This window comes from Hypanus sabinus, chromosome 6 (genome assembly GCF_030144855.1).
Source record: "Hypanus sabinus isolate sHypSab1 chromosome 6, sHypSab1.hap1, whole genome shotgun sequence".
Classification (NCBI taxonomy): domain Eukaryota; kingdom Metazoa; phylum Chordata; class Chondrichthyes; order Myliobatiformes; family Dasyatidae; genus Hypanus; species Hypanus sabinus.
Window position 1 is genome coordinate 152,352,682 of NC_082711.1, and position 16,691 is coordinate 152,369,372.

At 43.1% G+C, this 16,691-nt stretch overlaps 1 protein-coding gene across 1 annotated transcript in view; it reads left to right on the forward strand.

The window, feature by feature from the left end:
• The window catches only part of LOC132395957 (cytosolic arginine sensor for mTORC1 subunit 2), a 187,261-nt gene that overhangs the window by 58,766 nt on the left and 111,804 nt on the right, over positions 1–16,691 (forward strand). Inside the window, exon 2 of the mRNA XM_059973194.1 lies at positions 15,343–15,413. Within this exon, the coding sequence (XP_059829177.1) occupies positions 15,343–15,413 (71 nt within the window). The remainder of the gene's footprint in view (positions 1–15,342; positions 15,414–16,691) is intronic.

The following is a 16,691-nucleotide window of genomic DNA, read 5'->3' on the forward strand; positions in this document are numbered from 1 at the left end:
GTCTGTGTGTCTTACGAGGTCAAGCTGCTAGCTCGATGCAAAACGCAGCACGGACGCAAAGCATGCAAGTGGCTGGCCGGATTTGAACCCAGGACCATACACCTCAAAGCCCAAAGCTGATGCCACCATACCACCAGCCAAATGTGCAAGATTATGAGGATCTTCTTATGCAATAAATAGGAAGAAACTATTATCCTCTGTACAATGGTTTAACAACAGATTTGGAGAGGGCAGTTAAATATATCACTGGGAGAAGGATTAGAAGGGAGAAGAGGAGAAAGACCTTACCTACCCAGAGGGAGGTGGACATTTGAACTTGTAAACTGCATGGCCAGTAGATGGAGAAACCCTTCACATTAGGAAGTGCCTGGGGTACATATATGCAGAGCTACATAACCCGTGTTAGAAGTAAGATTAAGCTCAACATCCCTTCTTGACCAGCACAGATATAATGGGCAGAATGGTCTACTTCAGCGTGTTAAATTTTCTGTGATTCTATGAATCTAGTGAGGTACTCTGTTGTAATAATTCATTGCCGTGCGTCCCAGTCCAAAGCACGGTAACACAACACTTGCATTTCTTACATGCCTTTTAAAATTCCAGGTCACTTCCTGGGTGAAGAGAAACACCAAGGCACTTTAAAAGAGATGTGAAGTTATAGCCATGGAGCTCCACAGCGCAGAAGCAGGCTCTTCGGCCCATCTATTCTATGCTAAACCGTTACTTTGCTTAGTCGTATCAACTTGCAACCTGAACCATAGAGCCCCCATAGCCCTCTGTGCCCCTCCAATCCATGTACTTTATCAAGCATCTCTTAAACGTTACAGTCAAAATGCTTGGCAATTTTATGAAAGGTGGGAGGTAGGGAGGAGGTGAAGGGTGTAGGGAGCTGCTGTGAAGGAACAAATAGCACTGGAGGCTTGCATTGGAGGAGGTGATAGAAGACACTTTGTTGGAAACCTACTGCTGTCCCATGCACAAATGTGGTAATTACAGGCTGTTGGAAGGTTTTGCTACCATGTAACCACGAGATGACTAGAACAGTGTTGGTAGTATTGCCCCAGAGTGTTCTGATCAATGAGTAAGTCGGATTACTAACTTCCAATGATCCTGCACCTGGGATCTGCTTTTGCAAACTTGTTTTCCGTGACAAGAGTACAAGTGGCCTGAAGACGGTTTTGGGGAACGCAGAGCCGGACCACAGCCGGCAGAGTGAGCACCTGCTGCGGATGTTTACTTTCACCTTACGAGATGGAGCATTGCAACCGATGTCGACATTTCGTCCATCGGGAACCTGGAACGCTAAAAGACAGGAGTAAATTAATATCAAGTGGAAGCTGAGCCACGATCTGTAAAGCTCCTGTTTAATCCATGCCAGGCTGTAAGGACAATGGGCTACGTGCTATGTCGGTCAGTTTGGTTTTGAAGCTGACTGTGCTGTATTGCAGAAACAAAATCTACACAGAGACAGCTTTTCTTTTCTTGTCTCACACAGGACCCAAGTGCAGACAAGTGCCCCTCAGGGGATTCTGTGACTGCAAATGAATGGGCACTCTTTGTCTTTATTTATGACTCTCTCTGTGCTCATTCCCACAGGACCTGGTCAAGTGCCAGACTAGACAGTGCCTACTGCATGGTGCCAGAGAGGAGTCATTGCTTTTCCCCATCATTGACATTTCCAGCGCTGTTGCTCAGCTACTTGATCATCAGCTGTTTTATCCAGACAGTGCTGGAGAAGCTCAGCAGGCCAGGCAGATCTATGGAAATGAGTACAGTCCACATTTCGGGCTGAGATCCTTCATCAGGACCCTTCTACCCAGCCTAGCCTCTCATCCATCCTCAGCGTTGCTACGTTAAGTCGCTCACCTGTATGTTTGGACAATTTAAGCGCCAGGCCGAATCAGGAAGCTCAGGTGTGGACCAAAACAAGGTGGAGGGGTCAAGTCTCCAGAACGACAACCCAATATTTGGACGAGCAGGTTGGAAAGGTCACGGTGTCGAAGACTGAGGTGAGCGATGGGCCGGTTAAGCTTGCTGCTCGACAAGGTCTCCTCAGATCTGTGCTGAACTCAGGTTATTCGGTTCCAGTTCAAGTTTAATTGTCAACATGCATAAATACTGTGAAATGAAACAGCATTTCTCCGGGGCCAAGGTGAAAAACACAGTACCAGCAGCCGTACACAGCAGAAGGCACATATAGCACATATAAGAGAGCAGTAAACACACAAAAAAAATAGACCCTGAGTGTAATTTCCTGTAGATTAATGGTGCCTGGATGTTGTCAGTGAGAGCAAGCCTGCAGCAATCCGCAGATTAACACATTGCAGTTGTTTTCCACTGTGCGAACACTGGAGAGCAGTATCAATGGGAAGGACCAGCCCCCAGAGCTTGCCATACCTCTGCTCTCTTCCACACTGCCTTCAGCATCTCTTCCCTGGGCAACTACAACAGGCGACCCAACAGCCTGAGGCCTGGTCCGCTCTGCAACTGGGGTCCTTCAGCTCCCCATCGCCGGTCTCACCATTGATCAGTGAGCCAGACTTGCAGTACTCCACATTACCAATGTCCAACTGGGTCTTGTGATCACAAGAACAATGTCCAAGACCATCACTCGCTCCATTTGTTAGACTGCATACAGCCTTCACACACCGACTACTACACCTTCCTGTAGCAGGCAGCAACGCATTCTGCATGAAGTTCAGCTTCATCACTACCAGGCAACTCTTCCATGGGGCAGACCTTCAGTACCTGATTTTCTTGATAACCAGCGAATCGGGGGGAAAAAATGTAAAGGTCAAACAGTTGCGACTTTGAACATGCACGCTGCTGTCTTACCAGAAGTAAGATGGAAGTAGCTTAGTGTCGATAACTCCCAGGGGTATGGAATTCCAGAGCTTCCCAAGCCCCTGATGGAAGAAATGATTCCATTTTAAAAGGGTGATTGATCCCTTTATCTGAAATAATCACTTCGAAGTCCAACAGGTGGAAGCATCCTCTCTGGATATACCTCCTTAGAATCTTAATTGTGTCAATAAAATCACTTCTCTCTCTTCTAAATTGCATTGAACATAGGCCCAGCCTGTTCAGTTGTTAGGATCACTCTAGTATTCCAGGAGCCAACATGGTGAACTTATTGTGAACCAACTGTAAGTCTGCTTTTGGCTCCAGAAGTATACGAAAGCAAGTTCACAGTACTCCCATTGGATTCTTGACTTTTTGTGGGCGGCACGATGGTGTAGTGGTTAGCACAGCGCTTTACAGTGCGGGCGACCTGGGTTCAATTCCCGCCGCTGCCTGTGTGGAGTTTGTATGGTTTCCTCCCAGTGGTGGTTAATTGATCATTGTAAGTTGTCCCATGATTTGATTAGGATTAAATTGGGGGATTGTTGGGCAGCGTGGCTCAAAGTCCCAGAAGGGCCTATTCCACACTGTACCTCAATAAGATGAATACTGCCATGTACAGTTGTACGGGAGGAGCACAGCTACTCAACTTTTATATTCTGTCACTCATTCAATGACAGCCAACGTTCCATTAACCTTTCTAATTACTAGCTGAGTCTGCATGCCCATTTTGTGTTTTAAATTTACTCAATGAAGATGCCTAAATGTTGTTTTGTTAATTTGTAGCTCAGATTACTTAAACAAGTCATGTTTAGCATTTGCCTCAAATTGATTTTGCCAGCACAAGTTTCTAAGTGGATTATTTCCCAATTAGCTGATAATGTGGCATTCTTTAATGATTTCCAAAAGCCTCTAAGGTGGTTCACGAGAATGGTCCCAGGAACGAAAGTGTTAACGTATGAGGAGGGTTTGATGGCTCTGGGCCTGTACTCACTGGAGTTTAGACGATTAAAGGTGGGGGGGATCTCACGGAAAGCTACTGAAGATTGAAACATCCGAGTGGATGTTGAGAGATTGTACGAGAGTCTAGAAGCCTTACAGTAGAAAAATGTCCCTTTATAACAAGATGAGGAAGAATTTCTTTAGCCAAACGATAATGCAAATATGGAATTCATTACCACTGACAGCTGTAAAGGCCGAGTCATTGGGTATATTTAAAGAGGAGGTTGGTAAGTTCTTGATTAGTAAGGGTGGCAAAAGGCAGGAGTATGGGGTTGAGAGGGATAATCAGCCATGATCGAATGGCAAAACAGGCTTGATGGGCCTAGTGGCTTAATTTTGCTCCCATGTCTTATGGTCTTATCTGCAGCTGATGATGTGAGGAAGCCACTCACCTTGAAGTAACTGAGAAAGAATTGTCCTGAAGGATTCATTTAAAAAGTTTGACTCTAGGATTATGGTAAACAGGCAGGAAAATGGGGCTGAAGCTTTAATCAAATCAGTCAGTCCAGAAAGTTAACAAAGCATGAGGGATGGACAGAGATCCCTTCGGAGTGCAAGAGGAGACCCAGTACGTGACATGAGTCAACGAAGTCCGGCTAAGTAAAAAAAAGACTACATTCATATAAACGTAAGAGATGATTAGAATCAGGCCATTCCATCTCATAAGCCTGATCTGCCTTTCTAATGTTAGAAATGGCAGTGAATTCATCAGGAGGTAAAAATAAAAATAAAATCCTGCAGCTGCTTAAAAACTGGAAAAAAAAAGAACAGAAAATAGAGGAAGCATTCAGCAGGTTGAACTGATGTTAGAACTAACAAAATTCAGACAATTCTGATACTTTCTGTTCTTGTTTCAGTTTATTCAGCATCTGTAGTTTACCTTTTGGTTTTCAACTGTGATCTTTTTGAATGGCAGAGCAGGCTTGAAGAGTTGATCCTGATCTTGTTTTCCACTTTCAGATGAATGCGGTCTTTCTTTTACCTAGCCAGACTAGGTTGTCTCATGTATCAGCAAAATAAACAAGTTAGTCATTCCAACGTGCCACTCCCATTCTAAGCCACCTGCATCCTACATTTTCCGATCCCACCGCCTATTATAAATTGAGATTTGTTACAGCTTTGGAAGCTTACAGGACAAAAGAGAAGCACTGTGAAAGTTACAAGAGGTTCTGCAAATGCGGGAAATCTTGAGCAAAACCAGCAAACTGCAGGTCTGGCAACATTAGAAATACACAGTTGATATTTCAGGCATCAGAATCAGATTTAATATCACCGGCAACTGTCATGGAATTTGTTGTATTTGCAGCAACAGTACAATGCAATACATAATAATACAGACAAAAATGTGAATTGCAGTAAATAGCTAAATAAGTAGTGCAAAAATAAAAAAAAATAAAAACTGGTTAGGTAGTGTTCATGGGTTCAATGTCCATTCAGAACTCGCGTGGCAGAAGGGAAGAAGCTGTTCCTGAATCATTGAGTGTGTGCCTTCAGGCTCCTGTACCTCCTCCCTGATGGTAGGAATTAGAAGAGGGCATGCCTTAGGTGATGGGAGTCCTTAAATAAGGACACTGCCTTCTTGAGGCATGATTGCTTGAGGATGTCCTGGATACTACAGAGGTAAATGCTCAAGATGGTGCTGACTAAAGGTTGATTTAAACTTGTGCGTACGGGCTACGCCGTAACCCTGATTTTCACTTCTGCATTGCTGTGCACCGTAGCGAGCATACGTTGGTGTGCGCCAAAACGCTAGTTGGCGGTGGGGTTTCTGTGCCACTGTGTTGAGTTTCTTCGTGAGAGACATGGACTAGGAAATGCATTTCAAACGTTTTCGCATGTTGGCAGGTAGATTTGATGATTTGGTTCATCTATTTCACATTGGTGTACAGACGTGGCGGAGAAGAAGCAACCGGAAATGTGTAGGAGGAAATCTACCAAGCGGACAAATCACAGTTGTTGCGGTCTGCGTTGCTGCGACGCATGAGTTAATTTTTTGGGGAGGTGCACGTCATCTTACGGTGTAGGGTATGTGGTACCTACGGCGTAGATGCAATGCACAAGTATAAATCAGTCTTAAGTTTACAACTCTCTGCAGCTTATTTCAATCCTGTGCAGTAGCCCCCGCCATCCCCAGACAGCGATGTAGCCAGTTAGAACGTTCTCCACGGTACATCTGTAGACATTTTCAAGTGTGTTTGGAGACATACCAAATCTCCTCAAACTCCTAATGAAATATAGCTGCTGCCATGCCTTCTTTGAGGCTGCATCAATAAGTTGGGTCCAGAATAGATCCTCAGAGGCTGGGATAGTCTCGGTCCAAAACGTTGATTATTTATTTCATTCTACGGATTCTGCCTGATCTGCTGACTTCTTCCTCCAGCATTTTGTGCGTGTTGCTGAGAAAGAATCTCTAACCTTTCCCTCCAAAGTATTGATCAAGAGCAAATAGAGAGATTAGCAAGAGAGAGCAAGGTGCAGCAGGTAGTGCCGCTGCCTCTCAGCTGCAGTAACCAGGATTCACATCCCACATCCCAAAAGTGTGTGGGGTAGTGGGTTTGTTAGCCTTGGTGTACAGATGATGGGGGGGGGCGGTGTGGACAAATCAGTGTGAGGTTGCTAGACACGCGAGAAAGAACGGGTTACAGGATAATAAATGAGTGAATGCTCTGAGAGCAGTCTTGGACTTAATGGGCTGTATGCCCTCATGCTGTAACAAAAAATGAAAGTTTCTGTAATACCTAAAGTTTTCCGTTAGGTATTACAGAAATGACCAAGATTTCCTTTGGTCATTGAAGCAATTATTTTCTGCCTATGTTTGTATCTAAAATTCTCAAAATTATACTGAGCCACTAGTTATTGGCAAATTCTGTTCCAATAAAGGTACAACTATTGAGATCAATTCTTTCCAAAATAGCTTTTGTAATGCACATTACAAAACCTTCTCATACAGATCATTATCAAACTATATCCAATGCTTGTCCTTCTACATGGGGTTTAAGTAAATACTTGTCCAGTTACTGTATTATGAACTTTTCTGACTGTATTGATTCTGTCAGCTGTTGCTCTATTTAGAGATTCTGCCGCTTTGAATTGAATAGCTGGCGTCAGATGTTTGTTTCTTCAGCAAATTCCAGAAGTGCTATTCATTGTGAAACATTCCAAAAGCTGGAAAAATCCATTTGCTCTGCTTGTTCTGCAGCCATTACATCAGCATCTGCTCTGCCTGCCTCCACACCTGACTAGTTTCCTGACAAGTAATTCTGCACGTTCTCTGAAAGTCCCACAGATAGGGGCTCAGTGTTCCCCTGTGTCCAGTGAAGCCAACCACCAGTGGGTTGAAGGCTGATAAATGAATCATGCTCTTTGGTGATGGATGTGCTTTACAGCAGTTCTCTAGTCAGTAATGGTTAAATTAGAACGAACGTCTCACGAGTGAAGCTTTTTCTTGTCCACAAGAGGCCCCAACCAGCTGAGGAATTGTTTGGTTCTCACAGTGAAGTTAGGTGGGAAGACACAAAGAGCCAAATTTTTCTGCAGAGTTAACACAAGCGATTCTTCAGATGCTGTAAATCCAGAGTAACGTACACAAAATGATGGGGGAACTCAGCAGGTCAGGCAGCATCTATGGAGAGGAATAAAGAACTGGGGTTTCAGGCTGGGGTTCTTAATCAGGATCCTGAGGGTCTTGTCCCAAAACAATGGCTCTTTAATTCCTTCTTTGTTGAGTTCCTCCAGCATTTTATCTGTTTCTGTATGGAGTTCTCCACTTTAGATTAATTTTACTTGATGGTTTCCTTTAAGCCTTGCACACTTTTGAATGCATTTATATTTCATTGCAAGGTGCACCGATTGTTAATGACCTTGCACAAAACAAGGCCTGGACACAGTGAGAAAGAATGTCCTGCTTTCCTTGGTCGGGAGGGTTATAACTAGGTTGCATTGCTTTGCTGATTGGTAGAATGATTTGTGGGAGAAAAAGCTCATTCAGCAAGTGTCAGAGACTGGAACTTGATGCCTGGAAGGTGGTGGAGGCAGAGAGCCTCACCACACTTAAATAGTCGTCCGGTTGAGCAGTTGACCCATAGTCCTGCAGGTCATGGCTCTAGGAACTGCCATTGGCCTAGAATTCACTTTTGGTTGGCATGGATATTGTGAGTCAGCTGGTCTCCTTCTGTGCCATAAATTCTAATTTGTAATAGTTCGGACTAATAACCAAGTGAATAACCGCTTGGAATTAGTTGAATCAGCATGGAAAGAAAAAGTGGGTTCTTCTCACTTAAAGCCCACTCACACTATTCATTGGGTTGTCTATTAACTATTAACTGGGGTTGTCTTTTTCAGCTGGCTGATAGCACAGTCTATGCCCCCTTTGTTCCAGGGCATTAAGCCTTGGCTGGGTAAGATGACTCAGGGTGCAAATATGTTGGCTATATTTTGCATGTCGGGTTTGGAATTTGCTCCATCCAATCCAGGTATTTGAGACTTCTGTCCTGTGTGCTGCTCAGTGCCATGAGATTTTTTTGGGGCTTCCAAAGAATGAGACAAAGCAGAGTGGGGCATCCTAGTCTCTGGTAATTAATCAGTTTTTCTGGCTCCTATCATTTTGAGTCACTAAAGGTGCACACGGCCCCATTTTTATTTACTTAAGAGTAATACACAGAAACTGGCCCTTTGGCCCAACTTGTCCAAACTAACCACAGCATCTTCCCCGCTAGTCCTGTGTGTCCAAGTTTGGCCCCATAAACCTACAACCCTCCCCTGTCCTCTTTGTGTACCTATCCAAATGTTTCTTAAATGTTGCAGTTGTACCTGCCTTGACCACTTCCTTGTAACTTCTTTACAGAGAGGGCAGTGAGTGCATGGGAGCTCACTTCAGGTACTCAGTACCCTCTTTGTAAAGAAGTTACCTCAGATCTATTTTAAATCTCTCCCCTCTTGTAACTGTGCCCTCTAGGTTTTGACTCTTCAGCCTTGGGGTTAAGACTGTCTGCTCACCTTATCCATACCCCTCTGGAGGTCCTCTCTCATTGTCTAGAATAGCCGGACTCCCCCTATAACGCAGGTCCTTTTAGTCCTAGCAGCATCCTTGTAGACCTCTTCCGCACCCTCTGCAATATAATGTACCCTGCAACTTAATATGTCTGCTCCAAAACCCGATGACTCGACTGAAGGCCAGCGTGCTAAATGCCTTCTTCACTGCCCTGCCTACTTGCCCAGCCACTTTCAATGAGCTGTGCACTTGTACTCCAAATTCTGTCTGTTCCACAGACACAGTGCCCTGTCATGAACTGTGCAGGTCCTACCCTGGTTTGACTGTCCAAAATGCATCACCCTGGACTTACCTACATTGAGATTCATTTGCCGTTCCTCAGCCCATCTCCCTGACAGATCAAGATCTCTTTGCAATTCATTGTAACCTGCTTCACTATCAATAAGAATCCCTAATTTAGTATCATCAGCAGAATTGGTCGTCGAGTCATGTACATTCACATCCAAATCGATGATAGCAATCCACCCCACTAGTCACAGGCCTCCAGTCAGAAAGTCAACCTTCAAGAAGCACCCTGCTTCCTATCTTCGAGGCAATTCTGAATCCATCTCGCTAGCTCCCCCAAATCCCACGTGACCAAATCTTCCAGAACAGTCTGCCATGCGGAACTTTGTCATAGGCCTTACTAAAGTCCATGTAGACAACATCTACTACTCTTCTCTTATCCATCCCCTTAGTTACTTCAAAAGATTTGTCAGAATGATCTCCCACGCACAAAACCATTCTGACTATTCCTGATCAGGCATTGACTATCTAAATGATAGTAGATCTTCTCCATCAGAATTCCTGCCATTAACTTTGCTCACTGGCCTTTCATGTGCAATGGAAGAACATTAGCTACCTTCCAACCTTCTGGAACTTCGCCCAGTTGCTAACAAAAAACAAATATCTCTACAAGGATCTGCAATTTCTTCCCTGGCCTCCCAGAAGGTTTACACTTCATTTACAATTAAATGTATTACTTACAGTAAATGTACCACTGTTTAAACTAAATAGTAGGGGGTAGGTTCTACAGCATGGCATAGTATGGATATGGTAAAAAAGGAAGGAGAGTATAGGAGAGATTATTGAAGTCTCCAGAATAAAGAATAAGACAAAAAAAATCGAGAACGTAGTAGGAATTTAACTTCAGGCAATATTGAGACAAAATTGAAAAGAAGGACATTGAATATGGACTGAAGGTGTTATATTTAAATGCACTCAGTACACAAAATAAGATGATCTTGTAGCACAGTTAGAAATTGGCAGGTATGACACCGTGGGCATCACAGAGCTGTGGCTGAAAGAAGAGCACCGCTGGGAGCTTAACAGCAAAGGATACCCATCATAGAGAAAGGACAAGCAGGTGGACAGAAGGTGGTTCTGTTTGGAAAAATGAAATCAAATCCTTAAAAAGAAATGACAGTGGATCACAAGATAAAGTATCCGTGTCATTAGAGTCAAGAAAGTGCAAGGGTAAAAAGGCCTTAATGGGAAATTTATAGAGGCCTCTGAACATTAGTCAGGATGTGGGAGTACAAATTACAACAGGAGATGGAAAAGGCATGTAAAAAGGGCAATAATATGATGGTCATTTGGGGTTTTCGGTATTCAGGTAGATTGGGAAAATTGGGTTGATGCTGTGTCCTAAGAGAAGGAATTTATTCAATGCCTACAAGGTGGCTTTTCCTACTAGGGAAAAGGCAATTCTGGATAAGGTGCTGTGTAATAAACCAGATTTGATTAGTGAAATTAAAGTAAAGGAGTATTTGGGAGGTAGTGATAATAATATAATAGAATTCACCTTGCGGTTTGAGAGGGAGAAGCTAAAGTCTGGTGTATCAGTATACACAAGAGATTCTGCAGATGCGGGAAATCCAAGCAATGCACACAAAATGCTGGAGGAACTCAGCAGGCCAGGCAGCATCTATGGAAATGAATACAGTCAACGTTTTGGGCCGAAACCCTTCTTTAGGACTGGGAAGAAAGGGGGAAGATGATGGAGAAAAAGGTGGGAGAGGGGAAGAAGGACTAGAAGACCATAGGTAAAGCCAGATGGGCAGGAAAGGTAAAGGGGAAAGAAGAAGGAATCTGATAGGATACACTATATTATGGTTGAATAAAGGTGACTACAGAGGCATGGGGAGCTGGCCATAGTTGATTGGAAGGAAACTTTAGCAGGAATGATGGTAGAGCAGCATTGGCTAGATTCCTGGAACTACAGTCGACCTACACTAATCTGACTACCTGTAATCCGGTTCCTTCGATAATCTGGCACTGATATCAAATTTTCTGCGCAACTGTAATTTAAAATTTCCCAGGCCACTATACCAATCTGCTGTGCATTATTTTGGTTGCACTAGATCTGTTCACATGTTGGCACGCTCTTGTAAGCCCAGACAGGCGATTACTGCTTGCTTTCCTGCATTTATTAATATTATTTGCGTGAGGCGCGGCCAACCGGCACCCGCTGCCCTTCAACATCGCCTGCCGGCACTCTGTTCTCTTCTGCCTACGACCTCAGATCAGACACGGTGACCTGCTGAATTTAAGCATATTACTAAGTGGAGGAAAAGAAACTAACGAGGATTCCCTCAGTTACTGCGAGCCCAGTGCTGAATCCCCGGCCGCCTGGCGGTCACATGAAATGTGGCGTATAGAAGACCTCCTTTCTCCGACTTCTGCTTCTGCTCACCCAGATGTGCTGCCACCAACATCAACAGTTTTTGAAGAAACTGTTGTGCCAGTTTCAATACCAGTTCCTGCTGCTTCACTCATTTTTCAAGATGAAGATGTGGATGATCCTGACAACCCCACACTTGCAGACACATAACTTTGCCTGAAGGTATATTAAATGTCTCACTTTAGAAGTGGAAGTGCTCAACTGTTCTGTATAACTTTATTCCTGTACATTTACCTGAGCCTGTTTATTAAAATTTCACTTGCTACTCATTTAATATTTGTTTCATTATTATTTAACTTGCTCTGATTTACACGATATTTTAAAGGTATGATGAGGCGGTTAGCTATTGCTTAATGTGATCCTTCTGTAATTCGGCACATTCACTAATCTGGTCCATGGTATTACCTGAAGATACTAGCACATACAGAAGATTGGTTGACTTGCAGAAGGCAAAGAGTGGGAATAAAGGCTTTTCTGGTTGGCTGTCAGTGACTGGTGCTGTTCTCCAGGGGTTGATGTTGGGTCTGCTACTTTTCACGTTATATGTCAACGATTTGGATGATGGCATTGTGGCTGGATTTGCGGGCGATACAAATATAGGTGGAGGGGCAGGAGGTGTAGAGGAAACAGAGGCAGCAGAAGGACTTAGATTAGGAGAATGGGCAAAGAGGCAGATGGAATACAGTGTAGGAAAGTGCATGTCATGCATTTACCTAGAAGAATTAAAGGTGGAGGCTATTTTTGAAACTGGTAGTAAATTCAGAAATTGGAAGTCCGAAAGGACTTAGGGTACTTAATACAAGATGCTCTAAAGGGTAATTTTCAGTTTGAGTCATTAGTGAGGAAGGCAAGTGCATTGTTGGCATTTGTGTGAAAAGGGCTAGAATATAAAAGCAAAGATGTAATACTGAGGTTTTTACACAATGTTGGTCTGAACACATTTAGAGTTATATGAGCAGTTTGGGCCACATATCTAAGAAAGGATGTGCTGGCGTTGGAGAGGGACCAGCGGAGGCTGGTAAGAGTGATCCCAGGAATGAAAGGACAATATTTGAGGAGTGTGTGATGGCTTTGGGCCTGTACTTCCTGGAGTTTATAAGAATGATGGTGGGGGGGGGGGGGTGGGGGGGGGATTTCATTGAAACCTAACAAATATTGAAAGGCGTAGATATAGTGGTCATAGAAAAGATGCCTCCAATAGAGAGGGTGGCTAGGACCTCAGAATCGAAGTAGAAAAGAGATGAGGAGGGATTATCTTAGCCAGAGGTTGGTGAATCTGTGGACTTTATTGCCACAGATGGCTGTGGAGGCCAAGTCATTGGGTTTATAGTGAATTCCAGTTATTTGGGACACATAGGGACCAGTACATTTTGACCCAATTAAATAACTGTCCCAAGTAGCTGAAGTTTCGTGGAAATAGTTAGAAAGGTATAAAAAAAGACAAATTACGTAACAAATTAAAAATTGAAATGAAGTACAGAACAAATTAGAACATACCAGTAGTACTACAGACATATAAAACTGTTTTAGTTCCTAATAATTATCGGTGGAGGAATTCATCAAGTGTATGCAATGGACATATCAGCCCAGATACCTGGTACAGATAATGGATTACCTTCATACAATGCAATGGTTATTGAATCTTCATTTTCATTGTACCAGTCAGTATAATTGTCGATACTTTCTAATTCTTCGTAACCCCTAGCTTGTTGAAGTTGTGAAATCATTTCATTTTCACTCCCAGCCTTTCTGGCATCTGCAAGCCTGAATGCTTGAAACTGAACTGAGCTAAACAATTCAGAATTGTCTTACTGCTTACTTCCTGCTAATTGCCTGTGACAAACATCACTGCTTTTTGAACACAAACACAGGCTATTTAAAACACTATTTAAAAACTCTTTGCTCTGAGCACAGTGCAGAGTTCAACAGCCACAAAAGTGTGCATGACTGCCACTAGTTAGAACACATTCGGCAACAGTCTCCTTTCCCCAGCATAGTGTCCTAAATAAGCAAAGGAATGCCGGCAATTTTCTCGATGTTTCTGTTCTTCAAGAGTTATCACAAATAAATGGCTCTCCCAATGGCCCAGTTAACTGGAATCCTCTATATTTGAAACACAAGGCAATGTTAGGTGCTCCCCAACTACCACTTCAATTACTTGGCCTGCCTCATTCATCAAGAGGAGGTGCTGCTTTGCTCCTTCAGATACATTCCTCTATTCCACCATTAAGCAAACGTACACGAAGTGTTGCCGCCGGAAAGCAACATCAAGATCCCCTGTACCTAAGTCATGGTCTCTTCTCATTGCTGCCATCAGGAAAAAGGTACTGGAGCCTCAGGGCTCACACCACTAGGTTCAGGAACAGTTATTACCCCTCGACAGTCAGGATGTTGGACCAAAGGGATAACTTCACTCAACCACTTGGCCCATCATTGAAGTGGTCCCGTAACTTGTGGACTTACTCCCAAGGACACTTCATCTTATGTTCTCGATACTTATTGCTTATTTATTTTTTTATTGTTATTTATTTATATTTTGTATTTGCACTAGTTGTTGCCTTTTATACATTGGTTGAATGCTCAATTTTTGGTCATTCATTGACTCCGTTGTGGTTATTATTCTATAGATTTATTGAGCATGCCCACAAGAAAATGAATCTCAGGGTTGTATATGGTGACATATGTGTACTTAGATAATAAATTTACTTTGAACTATATCTTGTGTGAGGAAGTCACCTTGGATGCACCGTGCAAATTTCATCCCATCCAGGCCCTCTGCACTCTGGGGGCCCAGTTGATACCAGGAAAATTGAAGCCTTAACTTACTATTATCGCAACTAGATGCAACCTCTTGACACATCTGCTCCTCAGTCCCCACAGACTGTGGGGTTGGGGGTCCCAACAATGGTGGTCTTCCCCTTATTTTCATGTTCTACCCATACCCAAATGGCCTCCTTTGACGATTCTGAAGAATAGACTGCTGTTATGTCCCTTATGAAAAAGGGAATGGCCCTCCACAATTACCTGTTCCTTTTTCACACCTAAAGAATCGGTATCACAGAACATTGAACTGCCAGCCTTGCTCTTCACTCGGCGTGTTTCTGTTATGACCACAATATCCCAGTCCCCTAGCGGCAACTCACAGCCCCAGTTCATCTTCCTTGCCTGTTAAGCAACGTGCATTGAAATAGAAGGGATCAATTACATATATTGAGTAGATTATTTTCAAAAATGTGCAAAAACAGAAACACTGTATATTAAAAAAAAGGTGAGGTAGTGTCCAAAGCTTCAAAGTCCATTTAGGAATCTGATGGCAGAAGGAAATAAGCTGTTCCTGAATCACTGAGTGTGTGCCTTCAGGCTTCTGTACCTCCTACTTGATGGTAACAGTGAGAAAAGGGCATGCCCTGGGTGCCGGAGGTCCTTAAGAATGGACGCTGCCTTTCTGAGGCAGTCTGGCCAGTGACTGTATATGATGCCTTCTAAGACGGGCTACCTCAATCATTTCCAGTTTGGATAGTTCGTATTTTTTTTACCAGTAATACCTTCATGGCTTTTCAATAAGTTTTTATACAGTAACTTAATACTTGGGTACAAAATATAACTGAAGGTTATTGATCTGAAACATTCACTGTTTAAAATCTCTGATGTTGATCAGTGTTCTCCAGCATTTTCTTCCTATAATTTAATCATGAGTCCTCTTATGTTCAGAGTTTCAATTCAGAAAGAACTGTAGCTGAAATATTGCAAGTTAATGACCTTTTTTTTCCAATTTCTCTTCATCAAGGTGCAAGTTCTTCAGCTTAACTGAAACTCCTGAAGACTACACCATAATCGTCGATGAAGAGGGCTTCAAAGGTGAGAGAATGTGATTTACTCGTGCATTGGTTGTATTTATCAATGAGGGAGTTTGTTACTGCTATATGAACTTTGCAAAATGTTGATAAAGCCAGTGATGACAGCTGTTGTGAGTGAATTAGCAGCTGACTCTCGATGGGAAGTTCATATGTAAGTGCCTACACAACAGTGGCCTAATGAACCAAGATGCTGTCAGTGCCAACGGGAGTTAGTAGGTAGAAATTAAGAAGCTCTTATAATCTGCTCGACAACTTGTTATTTTCATTGGATTTCAAATGCTCTGTTACTGCTGCTGTTCGCCAGTGTATTCTTAATATAATTGATCTGTCCCTGCCTGTTGCATCTTTACACATGCTGCAAGACCACTTTTAAAGTAGGATTGAATCTCATTTTAAATCAGGGTGATTGGAGACATTTTTTTTGAAATAAGTTGAGCACTGATATTTTTCTAAAAAAATGCAACTTATTTGTAACATTTGCAAATAAATAAAAATACACAGAGTAATGTTTCACCTTGTTTGCTCCCAATATTTACATTATGTTAGTGTAATATCAATTTTCCTTTCATATGCATTCCGTGAGCAGTAACTGCAGGTTCCAGCTCCTCTCTCGGCAAATGGTGGGAAGGTCTTAAACTGTCCTTTTGCCACGGAGCCCACATTGAGCTTTGGTGCATCCTTCAGCTCAAGGCCCTGGACCTTGGAAAGTGTCGTTCTCCAGCAATCAGTTGTGGACAGTGTCTTTTGCGACACTGGGGACTTCAAACCTTAGTACATAGTGACATGCACATGATTTGGGCACAGACTAACAGAGCCACACACAAAAGTACTTGTCAAAACGACTGTGTTGGGTACATTTCTCAACCTTTCTCTGCAGATTTATACCTGGCATCTTTGTAGACAGGATCCATTTTTGATTTCCAGATGGATTACAGAAATAAGAGACAGCCACAACTGCACCACATACACCAAAACTGGGATCATCGCACCCTTGAGGGAGCATCCCCAAAACCCCATTCTTTGCTTTCCCTTGGTTGTACACCCCACCCATTTCAACTCCTTGGAATTAAGTACTCAAACATTTAAAAGTGTCAGGCTCTTCTGTTTCTGAAAGTGGGCTCCTGGCTGGGCGTCAGTCCAAAAGCGGAAATAAGGGTGACAAAGGCCCCAGTTCTGCTGTTGCCAAGCCATAGCTGCTGCTTTTACACCTTGGCGTTTCGTTTTAGTACTCTGTGTGTGACAAGTTAGTGGAAGTGCAGACCTGCGAGTGTACGGTGGG